Raw genomic sequence first — 18,897 nt, forward strand, 5'->3', positions numbered from 1 at the left:
CGATGAGGTTGCGCCTTCTCTGGCAAGAGAATCCGATAATCCGTTGACTTTGAAGCCTGAGTGTCCAGGTACCCAAATCAGTGGCAGTCTGTTGAGACTTTCCATTACGAAGGGTTTAAATCTGCATTCAAATACCTAAATACCTGTTTCGAATTGCATTTGTCAGCTGCAAGAGATTCAATGGCAGCTTGGCTATCCGTTAGGATTATTATTGACCTACCCGTCCAACCCATGCCAAGAAGATGGTTCGCGCCCAAATTAATGGCGAAGATTTTCGCCTGAAATGCTTTCGCCGACTAGCCCACACTGGCACTGAGTTCGGTCAGCGGTCTACGACTGTATACTCCGGCTGCAAAACCCTGTTTAGTTCTGGTGCCACCAGTTAACCAATCAGGTCCTCGTAGATAGAATTTCTTGTAACAGAGCCATTCATCTCTGCTTGGAATCAGAGAACTGAATGTTTCGTCCGTGATGGTTTTTGTGATTATCAGTTCTCATGTTCATCACCTCGTCCGCCTCCAGTTTGGCTACGAGCCGATTGGGCACGAAAATTAGTTTGTCAGGCTCATTTATGGTATGGTGGTGGAGCCTGTGAGTTGCTAGCCTTGCCACTACCTGGATAAGAATCTGCAGAGGAGGTAGGTCTAATAGGATCTCCATGGATACGGTTGGAGTAGATCGGAATACCCCTGAAATCATGAGGCATGCCGTTCTCTAAAGTTTGTTTTGGGTTTGAGTGCATTATGTGCAGGACCACCAGGCGATGCAGCCATAGGTGATTATTGGCCTAATCACCGTGATGTATAGCGAGCAGAACTGCTTCGGCGCTATTCCTCAAGTTTTTCCACAAATCCTTTGACAGGCCCATAGGGAGGGCCTGGCTTTGTGGATGACTCTGTCCACATGGGAGTTCCATGGAAGCTTCTTATCTGGGGTAATACCTAGATCCTTAGGATCACTAATCACGGTTTACAAGGTTTCTTGCAGAGCGAGAGTTTATTATTCACAGTAGAAGGAATACTAATTTTTCCACTAGTACCTGACGTATTTGTGGGACACAACCGCCAAAATATGGTAGTGTGGAACCAATAGAGCAACATTAAGATAATTACTTCGCGGTCCCACATGATAACAACCTATCCCCGACCTCCTCAGCAGAAAAAGTTTCGTATAATGAGTTATTCGCACGCCAAATAGGAAAAATATGGTAAATGTTAGAAGTGAAAAAAACGCTTTTTGAAATAAGTGCAAATGATCTGGTTTATCAATTTTCGGAGCTATCAGCTCTGTCATTAGCTTTTATCTCTATATGACCTGCAGTGGTACAACGAAGAATCGACAACATATCGATGTCGGATTTGATTAGACTTTGTCGGCAATCTTTTTACACCCGAAACTTTCCGTGGCAACACAATGTTCATACAGTGGAAATCGATCATCTGTGGTACCAATTTCCAACTACACGACTCAAAGGGACAAGAGGGAAAAAGGAAATTAGTGTCGACACGTAAGCTTGTTGTACTATTGCTGGTGTACATATTGAAATCACTCTTTTGGAGCAAATGCGCCCTCCTTCATTAAGGCCAGGTTTAAATAGAACTGCGCTGCACGTACTATCTGACAAGTCACTGTCACGCTTTATTTGCGCGGTTTTGTTCTTTTCTATGTTTTACAAAAACTTACGCTGCGTCACCTCACTTATCTGCGTTCCTATTTGCGCCTGACCTAACGCTGTCTTGCGGAAACTTAAGCTGTAAAACTGAAATTTTTGGACTTGGGTTCACTTTAGCTACGGACCCCTCATATGAATGAATAAAACAAGTCAATAAATAGTCAAAACTCACTTGTAGAGTCAAAACTTACTTGTAGAGTTTGTATGTCACTGGCAGCTAAAGCTATCATCAAGTTCATGAGGACGATACTGTTGAGTACTATGAACATCAGAAAGAGAAACCTAGAGAGTATAAGGGCGTAAATGTTGTCCGAATCAGTGTTAGAATACAGGTCGGAATATTCGAATTCACCCGCCATCATCACGGTTGTTTTCACCAGTGCTTTCCAAGGATTGGAAAATTCAGGAGAATTATGGAACTGGATGCTGAAGCTCAAAGCGAACCCAAGAAGTAGACAGATGAAGATTGACAGTACCTGAAATTGAAACAACATAAGTAGTTAAAAATATTTTTCTTCGATATGAAAGTACATATTACATTTTACATTTTTATTTTTATTGTTAGGTTCAGAACTCGGTAATGGCGTTGTGATCTCAGGTTTTGGAGCACAATGTATAACATTGTTTTGAGCTGAACAGATCGAAATGGCTTTTGGGTTTCTCATGATAAAAACCATTTCTTTTTTGTCGCAATGATTCTGTACATAGTTAAATATAGTAACAGCTCAACTTCGAGTATAGGATGCTCAAACGATTAAGAATAACCTTGTAATAGGGTCCATAATGCCTATTTCAGAAGCTATATAGGCTGTTTTATTTGGTACCGGCGATTTGACGTGGGTCATAAGAATAGATGCTGAATCGTGGTTTACAATGAAGGATTTCACGTTTCTCACAATACTCGAAGAATTATCCTATGTTTGCAGGTGATAATGGATTGCTCTTTTTCATTTTTGTTTGCCTTTCGGAATATAGTTTCCCTCTACTTTGTCAATGACTACGGAACATATGAATAAGATAATTCCCGAATGACTACTTCATAACACTTGCAGTGTTGTAGCCCTCTATTTTATGTCACCATAACTTCGATGATGGAGTTTTTTTGCATTAGCTGACGAGTTAAATAACGTCAAAGTTTATTATTCCAACCACGCCACAGAAAGATTAAGTTCCTTCCAATTATTCGCAGATTATATAATTTTCACAAAAACGAGTAAGCAAAACACGTGTCGTGGTTTGAAAATGATTTTTGTGAGAATAATATAATCTGTTTTGAGTTTCTTCCAATTTGCTTACTTGCAGGTATTGATGATGGTGGTATTGAATAGTCGAAACTACAACGTGCTCACAGCTCCAAAAACTTTAGTTTAAAATTTTGATGACTCATGACACTGTATATCAACAAATCAATTGAAAATGAAAATGCAGTCCCCGAAAATTTTTGAATGTTGAACAAAATTCATCCGTTGTATCTTAATAAAAGGAAAAATTATACTTTTTAATGGAATTGTTGAATCGAACGAAAAGAAGATAACAAAAAATTATGAACCATTTACTTACGTCAGGGGTCGCAATGATTCGTTTAGTACTTTGATGCGGCTACTGGCTCTCATTAAAAGGTGCTCTGCTTTATATGTATATCCAGCATTATTGGTTGTGATATACGTTACTGATGAGCTCATCTAAGAGCGAAACCGGTCTACCGCTACTCTTCTTCGATGGCGGCACATTCTCTATGTTTTTTTTCTCTAGGATGGTCTTGACGTTAGTCACTGACCAGCAGAATTTTTTTGAAGAAAACGGAGCAGTATAACCCTTCTAATACTCAGGAGAGGAAGAAAGACTTGTATCTCTATACAACGCGCCAGGAGGTCCATCATGGCGACTTTTGCTCTTGATATACATACAACACTGAGCCTCGGAAAAGAGGTGAATACAAGTACAAAAACAGAGTTGGTTGGGTTATAATTGTTATGTGTGGATCTTAATATGTAGGTAGTATTTAATAAGAGGCTGATTCACTTGAAGCTTTTTAATTACATACTTCCACATTGATGATTTTTTATTGACAACTATCATTTCCGATCTTAACAGGTTTTATCCAAATATGAATACATTACATGCTCTTTCTATTCAAAAAATGAAATAAAGTGAAACTTAAATTAAACAAGAAACTTTAAGAGAAAATATACTTAAAGATTAAATCTGGATGGACGTTTTATCAATCTTCTATATCTTGTTCTAACTTCAGAGGAAGCGGGTACCACTTCTGGATTTTGGTCTATAACAGATGGTGGTAACCGATTATTCAAATTGAGAGATTTATCATGATTACTAACCTCTGAATTCTAGGAGAAAGTTCATCGAGTGGTTTTTTGAGAAGTCCTAAAAGGGGGTTATGGTCACTTTTTATTGTGAAATTACAACCATACTAATAGTAATGAAACCTGTCTTATCCAAATACTATTGCAAGCAGTTCTTTGTCAATATGGTTATATCTCTGTTGGGTTGGAGTGAGGGATACAGAGGCAAACTCAATAGGCTTATTATTCTGACTTATAGTTGCTCTTAAGCCGTATGGCCTGGCATCCACTGATATAGTTGTTTTCTTTGAAGGATCGAAATAAGACAAGGTCGTGGCAGAGGAAACTGAATCTTTCAAGCCATTGAAACAACGATCTTCTTGACTAGTCCGTTGCCACTCAATTTTATCACTCAACAATTTCCGTAATGAGCTAGTTTGTGACAAATTTGGGATGAATTTTGAAAGATACACTATCATTCCCAAAAAAACTTTGTAATTCTTCTATTTGCTGGGGGTTTCATTTCAAGAATTGCACGTGTTTTGTTTTGATCTGGAGATATACCATTCTCACTAATTTCGTGACCAACTGAATCAGAAACAGACCAAACGACATGATCAGAACTATACTCAAAAGCATAATTATCTTCATCACTATCAGAGCTTTCTATTATTTCATGAACATTTGCTACATTGCGGCAAAATTTACTATAGTGTCCCTTTTTTTTTGCAAAAACTGCATATTCTGTGAAAAGCTGGGCATTTATCTCTATCATGCTGTTGGCCACATCATGAACATTTAAAATGAGTGTTTTTACCTTTTGATTGAGCGAGTTCATCTTAAGAACCTTGACTTTCAAAATGTTGAGCACCGCTGTATGAAGGTCTTTCATTTTGTGAATACCTTCGATACCTGTATGAACTATCACTCGAATGCCATTTTCCAACTTCATGAACGCACCCTGATTCCTGGGAGATTTCCTTCTGTTTCGCTACACTGCTTTCCATAGATCTGCATATATCTATTGCATTTTTCAATTCAAGATTCGGGCTCTGTAGAAGTTTTTCCTGTATTCTGGCGTCTTTTATTCCTAGAACGATTCTATCTCTCATCAGAACGTCTTTTTCTTTGAATTCGCAAGTGGATGCAAGCTGGCGCAACACGGATTTGAACTGATCGATGGTTTCTCCGGATAACTGATCTCTCTTGAAAAACTTGAAATGTTCATAGAAGAGATTTTTTATAGAATTGCAATACTCATCAAACTTATTGAGAATAGTCACGAGTTTAGTTGAAACCTCTTCACTTGCATACTCGAAAGTATTATATATTTTAAAACCTTCATCACCTAAGTTGAGTAGAATAGCTATTTTCACTTCATCTGTTTTGTCCACTTTTGCAATTGCAAGTAGATATAGGTTGAACTGCTGCTTCCAAAGACGCTAATTGTCAGCAACATTACCACTATTGAAGTTAAATGCTTCAGGTGCTCTTCCGTTTTCTGCCATGTTTTTTTTTTCTTTTTTGGATAACAACGAAGTCTAACAGACACAACTAGAATGTCCTAGCTCTTGTTTTTCACTATATTACTCCAAAATACCAATGTTTCCTTCCTACTAGCTTTTATTCTTTTATTCGCAGTAGTTCAGAATTAGGTCAATTCTTCAACTTCAAGCGCACATTTACCAAACTGCCACCATGTTATATATGGATCTTAATATGTGAGTAGTATTTAATAAGAGGCTGATTCACTTGAAGCTTTTTAATTACTTCCACATTAGATGATTATTTATTGACAACTGTTATTTTTTTTTTTTTTTTTTTTTATTTTAGAAATTTCGCTTCAACCACAAGGGTTATTAGCGATGGAGTGGTACATATTAATATTATTAATTATATAAGTTTGTCAATTTGTACACTTCTGAGAAATTTTATAATATTATTAACTTCACACTTTTCCACCAAAATGTCTTTCAGAGAACCTGCAATGAAATTTCTTGTTCTTTCTTCGTGGTATCTTGGACATTCACAAAATATGTGTTTTACAGTTTGTTTCACGTTACACGTGTCACAGAAAGCTTCTTGGGTCCGGGTTATGAGGTGTTCGTGTGTTAGTCTGGTATGACCGATCCGAAGTCTACTTAGTATCACTTGGTGTCTCCTAATTTTCGGAATGTTTTTATGTGGTTCAATGAAGTTTTTTACTTCTGCCAACTTGGTAGTAGATGAGTTCCATTCTGCTTGCCACAGTTTCTTCTGGGTTTCTTTCAGAAGAGGTGTCAGATCTGTTTGTATGTTATATGGAACAAGTGTAGCGTCTACGTTGGTTGTGGCAGTTTTAGCTAGATAGTCGGCTCGCTCATTACCTCGGATTCCTGTGTGTGATGGAGTCCACAAAAATTTTATTTTCGCTGCGTTGGTATTTGCCCTTTCTAGTTCTTTTTTAATCCTTGTCAAAATTGGATGGTTAGTGTAGAGATCTTGCGTGGCCTGTAATGAGCTGAGGGAGTCGGTGATTATGACGCATTGTCGAAGGTTTTCATCGTTGCAGAATTTTAGTGCTCTCCATATAGCGTATAGTTCACCAGTGAATACTGTTGCTGTTTGGGGTAATCTGAAAATGCTTTCGTGGTCGTCTGTGGTGAATGCAGCTCCAACTCCTTGTTCTGTCTTAGATGCATCTGTATATATATGTTTGTAATCTTGGTATGTTTACAAGTGGTCATTGAAAATTCTTCTAATAGTATCATGGTTAATTTCTGTTTTTTTGATGTAGGTGAGCTTACAGTCACATTCAGGGAGAGGGACTATCCAGGGTGGTGCATCGTGAGGATTCGATGTCTTGATCATAGTTGGGATAGAGGTGTTGTATTTTGATAGGTATTTGTTCAGTCTTTCATAAAATGGTGGATCAGTTCTGGGATTTCCAAGGTATGTAGTTTTGAAACGATTAGCTATTACGTTATGGAGAACTGGATTTGATGGATTCGATGAAACTGACATAGCATATTTGATGGTGAGGAACTGTCTTCGTGATGCTAAGGATGGTTCTCCAGCTTCACATTGGATACTGCTGACTGGACTAGTACGGTATGCTCCCAAAGAGATTCTGAGTGCATGGTTTTGTATTGTTTCCAAATCTTTCGTTACAGTCTTCTTCGCTGAGTCGTAAACGATGGCACCGTAATCGAGTTTTGACCTTATGAGTGCTTTGTATATTCTTATAAGCATGGTAAAGTCTGCTCCCCAGTCTTTACCTGCTATGGACTTCATAAGATTCAATCCGTTTTGACAGGACTTTTTCAAGTGTGAAACATGGAGTTTCCAGTTCAGTTTTTCATCGAATATCATACCGAGGAATTTAATGCTCTTGACATATTCTATAGGATTTCCATGTAACGTGAGTGAGGGAGGATTATCTAGAGGTTTCCGGGCGAAGAACACACATTTGGTTTTTGAAGAGGAAAATTGCAGTCCTGATTCGAGTGACCATTTTTCCAAGCCTTTGAGGATATCTTGTAGGTATCTTCGTGTTGTGTGTTGGTTTTTTCCTCTGGAAATTATAACCAAGTCATCTGCGAATAGTCTTGCTTTCACAGGTGGTTTGCAATCTAGTAGAATGCTATTAATTATGAGTAGGAATAGGGTAACGCTTATAGGGGATCCTTGTGGGATGCCGTTTTCTTGGATTTTTGATCTCGATTGGTACCCATCTAATTTTACATGAAATGTTCGTTCTTTAAGGAAGTTTGCAATGTATCTGAGTATGTTGCCTTTGATGTTGTAGTTTTCCAATGTCTTGAGTATTTTATGTCGCCAGACGGTGTCATAGGCTCTAGTTATATCAAAAAATATGGCTATACAGTGTTGTTTGTTGGCGAAGGCCTCGTGAACTTCTGATTCGAGGTCGATCAAATTATCCAGTGTTGATCGATTCTTACGAAACCCACTTTGCTCGGGAATTATGAGGTTTTTATGTTCCAACGTCCACATAAGTCTTCTATTAATAATCTTCTCCATTAATTTGCTCATGGTGCATGATAGAGAGATTGGTCTGTAAGATTCAGGAAGGATTTTTGATTTTCCGATTTTGTGTATTGGAATGACTTCACATTTCCGCCAGGCTTCGGGAAAGACATTGGTTGTCCAGATGGTGTTGTATATTCTGACCAACATTTCTTTGGCATTTTCTGGAAGGTTTTTAAGGAATAAGACAGGTATGTCATCTGGTCCTGCACAAGAATTTTTTTGTACCGCTCAGAGAATCATTGAGTTCTTGCATAGTGATTTGGGCATTGATTGGAGATTCTTGGTCAGTATCAAATTCCACTGGGTTGTTTTCTTCTTTTCTCTTGATATTTATAAATTCTTTTGGGTAGTTACTACTTTGAGAGTGTCGTTGGTAATTGAATGCTAGTGCTTCGGCCATGTCAGCAGTTCGAGATATAGTTTTGTTTTTATAGATCAAATTAGATATTCTTTTGTTGCCTTTTATTCCCGAGATTTTTTTGATACTATTCCATACAGCGCTTATTGGAGTTGAACTGTTGATGTTAGATGCGAACTCGGTCCAGGATTCCCTACGGCTTTTTTTCATGATGAATCTAGCTCTAGCTCTGAGTCGTTTGTATTCAATGCAATCCTCCTCGGTTTTAGATCTTTTGAATTTGTTGAAAGCACTTTTGGATTCTTTGATAGCCTTATCACATTCTGGTGTCCACCATGGCACCGGATGATGTCCGCTTACCATCTGTTTCTTTTGGACGTGGAGGTTGGCGGACTCTAATATTATGTTGGTGAATTTGTCGACAAGTTCATCGATGTTTTCAGAATCTGGTGTATTCCCAAAGAGTTCGTCCGTTTTCTCTTCAATGTGTGATGTGAATTTAGACCAGTTCGCCGATTTTAGGCGCCATTTCATAACTGGGGTAGTATTGTGCCTCTAACTTGTTAGATATATACGTGGCTACACCACCCCAAGCATGTTGTAAATTTCTTCGGTTTTTAAAGAAGCCTGTGAAGTTCCGGAGTCTGTGGGTATTGCTATCCCTGAAATGAGTTTCCTGAAGACAAATTATGGACGGGGTGAAGTCTGAAATAAGGAGTTTTAGCATTTCTAAATGGGTAAAGTACCCATTGATATTCCATTGTAGGAGAGATTTGAGCGTGCTAGTTTTAGTGGGTTTCTTGTGAAGAGTCACTGTCAGATGTTTTTTCCAGATCCAATTGTTTTTTTATTTTATTTTGTAGTTTTGTGCATCTTGTTTTCATCTTTCTATCCGTGAAGCAAGGATAGATTTTGTTCAGTATGTATAATAAACCATGTATGTCAGATGTATAAATTTTGGCAACGCTCAAAGGGTCTGGTGATCCATATACATTTTCGAAAAAATCGGAGATTTGTTGGTAGGTCAAGGGAAAACTGGATGCTTCTTGGTCGAACACTATTTTGGCTGGTCGCATCAGTTCTTCTATAGGTGTTGAGTGTTCGGGTGGTTGAGATGTTTTCGGTTTTTTGGTTGTTTTTTGTGCAAAGTTTGGTTTTGTGTTAGCTTCGTTATCATCAGTCTGAATAGGAGGGGTGATTATATCGGATAATGGTCGTTTTGATGAAGTCTGTGGCTGCGGAGTATCTTTGATGGGGCTCACTGGTTTCGGTAGTTCTTTTGTTGGACGTGAAGGAGGTATATTTGTGGAGATAGTCGTGGTGGAATCATTCTGATTGATTGGTGTGTTGTTGGGGGATTCTGTTGCAGGGCAGTTGGCTGCAAGATGTCCTGTTTGTTTACAACGGAAGCAGGTATGATCAATTGACAGGAAAATACGGTATGATGTTTGGTCATGCGACACTACTATTGATTCGGGTATCTCAATTTGTTCTAGAGGAGCAATATAGGCTTGTCTACGAAAACTTAAAATATGCTTGAACTCAGGGTTGGGTGTACCGATCCTTAGGAAAGTTATTTGTGAAACCAGTTTAATTCCCAATTTCTGTAGTTCTGTTTCGATTATGTTGTGTGGGATAGAGGGACAAACATTAGATATCAGTAGTCTCTCGTTGGGTGTGATCAGCCTTCGCGCTTGTAGTGATTGTTGACCGATTTGTATTGTTCCTTGGTTTGTATCCATAAAGTTGTCGACAATTTCTTCCTTTGATAAGTAGATACAAATTCTGTTGTTCGATATCCTAGATGAGAATATGATATTACTTGGTTTTATTTTGTTGCCTAAGGCAATAAGGTAATCTTCTAGCTTAAGGTTTTCGAGTGCGGGGAAAATTATTGCTTGTTTCTTTGAAGGAAAAATTGTTGTAGGTTGGTTAAGTACTGATGAGTAGGATCTAGTAGTTTGTGAAGTTTGGGAAACCCTGTAGTCAGAGTTTTCCGTCGAATTATTTTCTGAATCCATTGGGATTGCATTTATTTCCTCCATATTAAACGTCGTATCGTATCATACGGTTCTGTCGGAGAGTAGCATCTGGGCACCTGTTGCACTGATAAGGCGCACCAGGTTACTGATAAGGTGTTTCCGAATTTTGTTCTTCGTTGTTATTGTTTATTTATTCGCTCGCAATGATGGAAATTATCAGAACAAATACACTTACAGTTAAAGCGGTCAATCGAAGTGAGTTTAGGTAATGGCTTTCACTTTTGTGTTTATTTCACTACACTTTGTCACAGTAGAAATCAAGTATTTTAGACAGACTGGTGCAGATACGTCTTTATCAGTCGGTCAACCATACGGGAATCACAACTGTTATTTCTGTTTTAAAAGGTTTCATTCAAATATGAACACATTACAATAATTTCGGGTTAAGAGATATCGTGTGTTTATAGATGACCATATTGACATCCATGCTACTCAGAGAAAGAAGACAGTTCAAATTGTTGTTGATGGAGTCTGCTGCAGGAGAATAATATGTGGTCGAGAGATCCTAGCTTGCCACATAGACAATGAAGGTTTTCCTTGAGACAGTGGGCATGACCACTTCTGAGCCTACAAATAGTGCGGACAAACCTGCGATCTATGGCTTCGGGGTCATTAAGCCAAGGTGTTTTCGGAAGTGTATGCACTTGTGTACCTTTTGTATCAGATCGATAGCTCTTGTGCCACTCGTCATTAATCTTTTCCTTGATTGTTGTGAAAACGTCAGTATGTGTGCATTTTGTGAGCTCTACTTCATTTTTGACAGCAGCTTTTACAGATTGATCTGCTTGTTCGTTTCCCTCGATACCGACGTGCCCCTTAGCATAGGAACTGGATTTGTAGGCCTTCTTGTTATTGAAATTCCAAAATGCTTACGATATCTTTGTGGATTAAGAAGAAAGAAAAATCAAACCTCGAGTTTCTGAGGAATAGTAGCACATTTTGGGAGTTCGTTACTATGAGGAATTTTTTATTTGTTATTCTGGTCATATTGGTCTTGATATAATTCAAGGCTAAAAAGATGGCAAACAGCTCCCCGGAAAAAGTTGATGCAGAGTAGACGAACAGTACTCATTTAGATAGGGGTCGTAGATTGAGGCCCCAACTGCGGAATCCCCAGTTTTGAATGAATCTGTATAGATTGGATAGCTATCACGATAGAGTGTACGGATAATATGCAAAAATTCCTGACTTGAAAAGAATTCACTGAATTTCGGTATATGTGTACTGATGTTGTGGAGAATAGCAGTTCATAAGAGTATGTTTAAATTAGTGATTTTTCAGCTGTATAGAGATAGTTAACTTTTTTCAAGATAAGGGAATATGCTGATGTTATAACGGGGTCCTTTCTAACAATCCAGAATCGATGTGTAAGAGTTTTGAGATGAAGATCATGTAAGTTGTCAAAGAGGGGACTTGACACTGAAAGTCTAGAGAGGAGGAATTTACTCGCAAACAGTTGCCTTCTGAATTTCAACGGGGTTTCGACGCATTCTGATTGAACGGCGTTATTAGGAGTACTTCTCAAAAAACCTATTCATAATTTGACAGCTTTCCTTTGTAGTACGTTCAAGCTATCCAATAGGTGATCCGCCGTACTACCATTCACAATACTACCATAATCTTACTTTGATCTGACAAAGCTTGTATAGAATAGGAGGGCTGTATTCTGATCTGCTCCCCAGTTATTATGGCATATATATCGCAATACCTGGAGTCGCCTTCCAACGACGCCCTTTGTGTATTGGATGTGGTCTCTCTATGAGAGTTTTCTGTCCAATAAAATACCCAGAAATCGAGCTGTTTCCTTATGGATGATACTGTGGGAAATTCCCCACAACCTTTGTCCCTGACAAAGGGGGCTCTTGTTCTCCTCACATTACTCACCCACTTGCACTCTCGAATTTTATTTTTCAATTTGCTTCGTGAATGGAATAAACAAGATAATCGATTTCTACGTTTAGATAGCAATATGTGAAACGCTTGGAGAGATAACCGCCCGCACCAAATGTTCCGCATAGACTGTTTCTCTATAGTTTATCATAGTGTAGATTTCGGGTAGTGCAATTCATTTCATTATCCTTCATTGTCAAGTTGGTGTTGAACATACGGTATTGAGTAAAATGTCTAAAAATCACTGGCAACTTAGGTGCTTAACATACAAAATTACTCATAGTGAAAAAGGTTAAAAATGTGCAATAATTAAATGATTTATTTCTTGATTGCTTCAATATTTCCATTAATAAGCATTGAAAAGTATATACAGGGTGACTCGTGACGTAAGGGACAACAGTTAAGTGGAGAAAGAGGACCTACAACTAAATGATAATTAATATGAGTTTCGAATGTCCCATAAGGGTATTCGTTTCGGAGATAAGGGTGATTTATGAAAAAATGCTGAATTTTTGAATTCCCACATCTTCGTTAAATTTTTTGCTGATATTTCACGAGTTTGTTCCTATAGGCATTCAACGTCCGCACATAAAAAAATATAAAAGAAAAAAAAATTGTAGGCCCGTATTCAGAAATTTCAATTTACTTGTCAGTTGAGAGATATCTCACGGTATATGAAATAAAATAAGTTCAAATGAAAATGTGAAAAGAGCGAAAAAGTGAGAAAAGATCTGAATTTTGTTCGAATGGCACAAATGTTCTATTGTTTTTATGATATGCTGAAATCGGAATATTACAATATTTTTTATATTCACATTATGAAGAATAATAATCCTAATAAAACAAACACTGAATTCGAGGCTCCAGAATGAGCCTGGCTTCAAATATTCCTTCAAATCTTGGAATTCATTTTATCAATTAATCGTTTAATATCATAAAAAATTTACAAAATATACTTAGTTTGATGAAGAGGAAATTTTGTTAGAAACATACCAGGTGCATTATTGTTCCACATTCTTCAGTTAAGTAGAATGAACAGGAGTTCTGGGAGTAATTAAAGTAAGCCAAACTTATCTTTGGCGAGATGTGCAGGGCGTGGTGAGGTGAGAACAGCTCTGTTAGGGGGCACAATAGACCTTGAGGGCGCTGTGAGATGTAACCCCTTCCTAACTATCAACTATCTTTGAGTCGTATTTAGTGTTCTTGTTTTATCAGGAATATTATTTTTCATAATGAGAATATAAAAATATTCTTATATTCTGATTTCAACATATCATAAAGACAATAAAACATTTGTGCCATTCAAACAAAAAAGAGATCTTTCATCAGTTTTTTTCGCTCTTCACAAATTGCTATTTGAATTTATTTTATCTCATATACCGTGTGATATTGCTAACCTGACAAGTAAATTGAAATTTTTGAATACGGGCCTTAAATTTTTTCTATTTTTTTCTTCTGCTGACGGTGAATGCCGTCGGAACAAGCTTGTGAAGTATCAGCGAAAAATTTACCATATTAACGAAGATGAGGGAGTTTATAGATTTAGCATTTTTTCATAAATCACCCTATATCTCCGAAATGAATACCCCTCTGGGACATTTGAAACCCAAAATCTCATTCAGTTCGAGGTCCTCTATCTCCACTTAACCGTTGTCCCTCACGTGACTAGTCACCCTGTAGGTATATAGTCAGATGAAAGAGGCGTTTCTTCGACTTTCGACGTCGCGCTTCGTCCTCCTCGTTCCTGGCACCTTCAGGGTCCTAGGGCCTACAATGCGGATCCATATTTTTCAATCATCCATGGTCCTCATTAGGTTAGCGTTAGCATTCTATTCAGTATAGTAAACTAGCAGGACAGGAGTTCCATCTTTTCAGGCCGATTTGCCTTAAAAAACCATACTGAAATGAATTTCATATAAACCGATCCCAAAAAACCCGAATCTTTGCAATCGATGAGTTGAATCGGCACAACCCATCCCTGTCTGTGATCGGGGCTAACCTCACTTTTCAGTACCCAATATTGTTTGATTTGTATTTGGTTGATAACCTTCACGATGACTGCACTTGAATCCTCCGGGACGATTCATCAAGGGTGGCGACAGGCCGTATTTTGGAATCCGTATGCTCAATGACTTGTGAATAAATATTTAACAAAATCAGGTAGAGAAAGTGTTTCCAACTATTTTCATGTTCATTGCTTTTGTTGTTCTTTTTTGCAAAAGTATTGAGGTTGGAGAGAAATTGCTACTATCGTTTCTATTTCGTAGAAAACTTTTCCATAAACCTAATTATTGTATGGTAGGGAAAATATACTTTTGTTCACAGAAAAGAACCTCTTCAGCTAATGTCTAATGTTTCATTTTCTTGTGAGGTCATATTCTGGTTTTTCACAGAACAATTGACTATCCACGTTCCTATTGTTCTGTGGAAAATTGCCACCTATCTAATTTTAGGAAAATTGATTTAAAAGACCTTATGCTCGATTTGAAGAGCATTAATCTCCTAAACAGATCAAAAAAACTCATTGAATGTTAAATTGAAGACCAATGGGCGTTATTTCACAAAATCTCAATACAATAGCATTCGATGCTATTTTGCATATTGCAATCCTAAAAATTAAAACAAAAACATGGCCGCGTGCGTCTTCTTCCATCCGACCATTCAAAAGGCATCACCCCTCCGCGTGTCCATCGCATACATTTTTAGCCGTTTCGTTTTGAGTAATATGCACACTAGCTGGCTAAAGCAGATGAAACTCCCTGACGCAGATGAATACTTTATCGAACTCAAGCCGGTCCTCGAATATAAACCTAAGTTTAGCCGGCTAATCTTAAGTTTATGCTCATACCTATCTTTAGTCGTAACATATAGATGGTTACTATACTGTATTCACATTTATTTTATCAGTCGGTTGGCCATGAAATAATTTTCTCATGTTTTTGTAACTAGAACGGAGTAAGGTTGGCAGTCATGAAATGGCGTTAATGTCATAACCAAAGATTATAGAGTAGAAAGATAGGAAACGCCCTCACATCGCAAGTACTAAAAACCGACTACATTTGGCCAGTGAAAACACGAGTGACAATGAGATGGCGCTAAAAACGCACTGTCAATACAGAAAAACTTTTTAATAACATTTTTCTGTTTTTTAATTGTGAGGGGCCCGAAATTCGAATACTATTCCTTGCATTAAATTTCAATATGGACTTTGTTTCTATCAGAAAACAAACATCCTGAGCGACAAAACAAAAGTATGGTTTTGTTTTGTGATCAGGATCTTAGTTTTCATCTAAACATTGTTTTGAATCAATGATATCAACGAAAAACGCTGTTGGATGTGCTATATGTTTACATGCAATTCATAAAAAAATTACAAAAATTGAAATTGTGGGCAATAAATGAAGCTTTAACTAGGACACTAAAGTATATGGTGATCTGCTGATTTTGCAAATCTACAACTGATGTAACGTATTCAAACTTTAGCCGAAGAAGATTATGAACATTCACTTTCCTCCAGCTAGTGCATATTATGATATTTTGATATTATACTGATCTCTTGTATTTTCCATGCAAATAACTGGATTTGGTAAGCCTTCAATCAGTTTGTATAAACTTCAATTACGTTCGTCACATATTTTCCGAAGAGATTCGATATTGTGATAAAATACGTAATAACAGAAACTATTACGTAGAACGGGCAACATAGCGTTGATTTAAAACCCAAAAATGTTTTGACAAGCGTCATAACTCCACATTTTCGTACTATACAGAGTGAAATGTGTCAAATTTCCATGACCAACCGACTGCTAAAATAAAAGTGAATGGAGTATAGAAATTGAAACTTGTGTATTCCCTTATGATTTTAGTACTTAGAACATAGATAACAGCAAGGACCTTTTTCAAATGAAGACGTCCAAATCTTGCATACACATACTTACTCTTTATCCAAACATTTCCTTCCGGAAATGTTCTGTCTATGTTTTAAAACATTGTATCGTTCCTCGAAAAAACTTTGGTGCAGTCGTCATAGAATAACTGATATGCTGCTAATATTTTATTCAAGGAGGTGATTCTGTGACTCATTTTAAGAAAAAAACTTAACATGCATGAATGTCCCAAAAGTCTTAACTTTCGAGATACAGGGTTATAACATTTGCGGCGTAAGAAGCAATTTCAATTGCATTATTTCAATCAAGAACGAAGCATCTGGCAAGAAAACATATTTTTCGGACTCTCATTCATTTTGGAACCAATCTCTTAATTTGCTTTCAGTCGATGCACAAATATTTCCATATAATCAGATTTTCGAAGAATTAACCCTGAAGTATCCTATTTGAAAAGTAAGCAGTGGCGTAGTAGTTTTTCAATTTTTCAATATTCAATGCAAAACCTATACGGACGCCACTGGTCTTTACCAGTGAGAATGGAAATTTCTGTAAATCAAAAATGTATCTTGATGCATAAAATACATGTACAAAATTTTATAAAGATGTGTGCAATCAGGGCCGCCGTCAGGACCGGCAAACCGGGCACCCTGCCGGGGCGGCACATTCTGGGGGCTGCAAATCAGTTGATAAAACGATACCAACTTTTCACACCAAATTTTTTTTTCTTCAAAAGTGAAGAGACGAAAATTATTAATTATTAGCGTGAAATCCAAAGGCGGCTTTTTGCGCTTGGTCGCCAAACAATTCACATATGTTCTTCTCAATGTACCAAGTAAAAATGCATTTCAACCAGAAACAAGGGGAATACCGCCAGATGGAAAACGATCAAAGATGCCGAATTCTACTCATAAATACATAACTATCAAAGTCAGCCTGTGAATATCTCCACCGCAGCGGCCACTCACTGTTCCTTTTTTTGCTCTCTAGCCAGTACGTCTCTTTGATAAACGTCACAGACTGTATAGTTTCTGGGACGGCTTCCAGGATAATTCAGAAATAATTTTTATATTCTGTTTGCCAATCTGAATTTGAAATGTTAATTTTTGGGAGGAATTTAAAATACTTGAGAACCAAGAGTACCTATCAACCCTTTACAGTATACTTTATTAGTATATCGTGTTTATACGAATTGCGACTGTTGTAGATTTTCATATATTTCTTTATCTGTGTAGTTTAGAATTTCAAATTGAATCATATTGAAGGTCAGTTCCATATCTGTATTTTTCAAACGTATCACTGTGTATATTTTAATGTATGATACCGGCGCCGGCGTAGTTAGTAGATATATAACCCACTCTTTTGTATTCTTTTTTTTCTTATGTTTTTTTTATATTTATCATTTACTAAGGTATATCAATTTATAAAAAAGACTTATCTCTGAATATCTATATGTTGAACATGCTGTACGTTATTCCATAAAGATTGATGTACTTATACTCAATATAGTCCTAGCAAGGTGGCAAAATATCATTTTGCGGGGGCGGTGAAATTTTATTTTGCCGGGGCGGCGGCGGCCCTGTGTGCAATATTATTTCAGTTATTATCAAAGAGCTGTTTTGTTTTTCAAAATTTTATCACGCTGTATCTCAAAAGTTGGGACTTTCAGGACATACGTTCATGGGTGGTTTTTTTTTAAATTAGTCAGAGAATCACCCACTTAAATATTATCATGTTTTTAGGGAATACCCTGTTTACTCCCATATAATATCGTGACAATGCGACCTCTTCGCAGAAAAAGACTTAAATTATATCAAAGAATAGCTTGCAATTCTTAGTACAATGGAAAAACTTTCACTACTCTGTGGTCATGAACAACTAATTCTGTTTAATTTATATTCGAGCGCAATATAGTACCTACTCTTTTCATGATTCAACGCTTTTATATCATTTTCGGTTATCGTTATCGAAGGAAAACTCTCCTCATATAGATGAGCCTTAAGGCTGAGGATGAGGAAGTTTCTATTATAGAGCATCCTCGAAAAGCATGTTCATTCATGACTCCCAGAAAATTCGTCTCTTAAAAGAAGAATTCACGAGTAGATAGTGAGTTATTTCACAAAAGAAATGATACATACTTTCAGCACATTTTTCAATACAGTGGTGAACATGATGGCATAGTAGCCTAACACTGGTAATCTTCCTAGTAGACTCATCAACTCCATCCATAGAAATAGAAGGAGAACACTAATTACTTGAAGAACCCAATCTGGTGCGTCTGACTCTATAAAAAAAGAATATTGAATCATTATATATATATATATATATATGAGGTATCTCTGATAATTTGAAGAAGTATTGCAAAAATGTATCCACATTACAATTACTCATGTACTACGTTAAGAAATGATTTGAAACACTCAGGCAGATATTTTCTTATTTTCTTGATAAACAATTTTATTTCCACTTCCGTATTTGTATTTTTTTTTTGACATTCCTTTACGAGAGTTACGATATTTCAGCACACTACCCCAATACTACCCCTTTTCTAGTGACCAAGTCGTCACGAAAATTATAATAATAATCCTAAAACACTTAAACTTTTACAACAAAACGTGTTGGAAATTTCAATGATTGACCACTACGAGTAATCACAGTTTTAGTTGGCATTTGTTCACTTCTATCTATCTTGGTAGAACTTGAGGGTTGAGCACCGACG

General features: G+C 37.1%; 2 protein-coding genes across 4 annotated transcripts in view; one reads left to right on the forward strand and one right to left on the reverse strand.

Annotated features, from left to right (window-relative positions):
• Positions 1-18,897, forward strand: part of LOC123308932 (dopamine D2-like receptor) — a 285,090-nt gene that overhangs the window by 106,862 nt on the left and 159,331 nt on the right. The window lies entirely within an intron of this gene.
• LOC123308931 (transient receptor potential channel pyrexia-like) overlaps positions 1-18,897 on the reverse strand; it is a 78,363-nt gene that overhangs the window by 28,244 nt on the left and 31,222 nt on the right. For both annotated transcript variants that reach the window (XM_044891747.1, XM_044891746.1), the window contains 2 exons: positions 18,317-18,462; positions 1,864-2,148 (listed from right to left, as the gene is read on the reverse strand). In XM_044891747.1, coding sequence (XP_044747682.1) covers positions 1,864-2,148; positions 18,317-18,462 — 431 coding nt within the window. The remainder of the gene's footprint in view (positions 1-1,863; positions 2,149-18,316; positions 18,463-18,897) is intronic.

This window comes from Coccinella septempunctata, chromosome 3 (genome assembly GCF_907165205.1).
Source record: "Coccinella septempunctata chromosome 3, icCocSept1.1, whole genome shotgun sequence".
NCBI lineage: Eukaryota > Metazoa > Arthropoda > Insecta > Coleoptera > Coccinellidae > Coccinella > Coccinella septempunctata.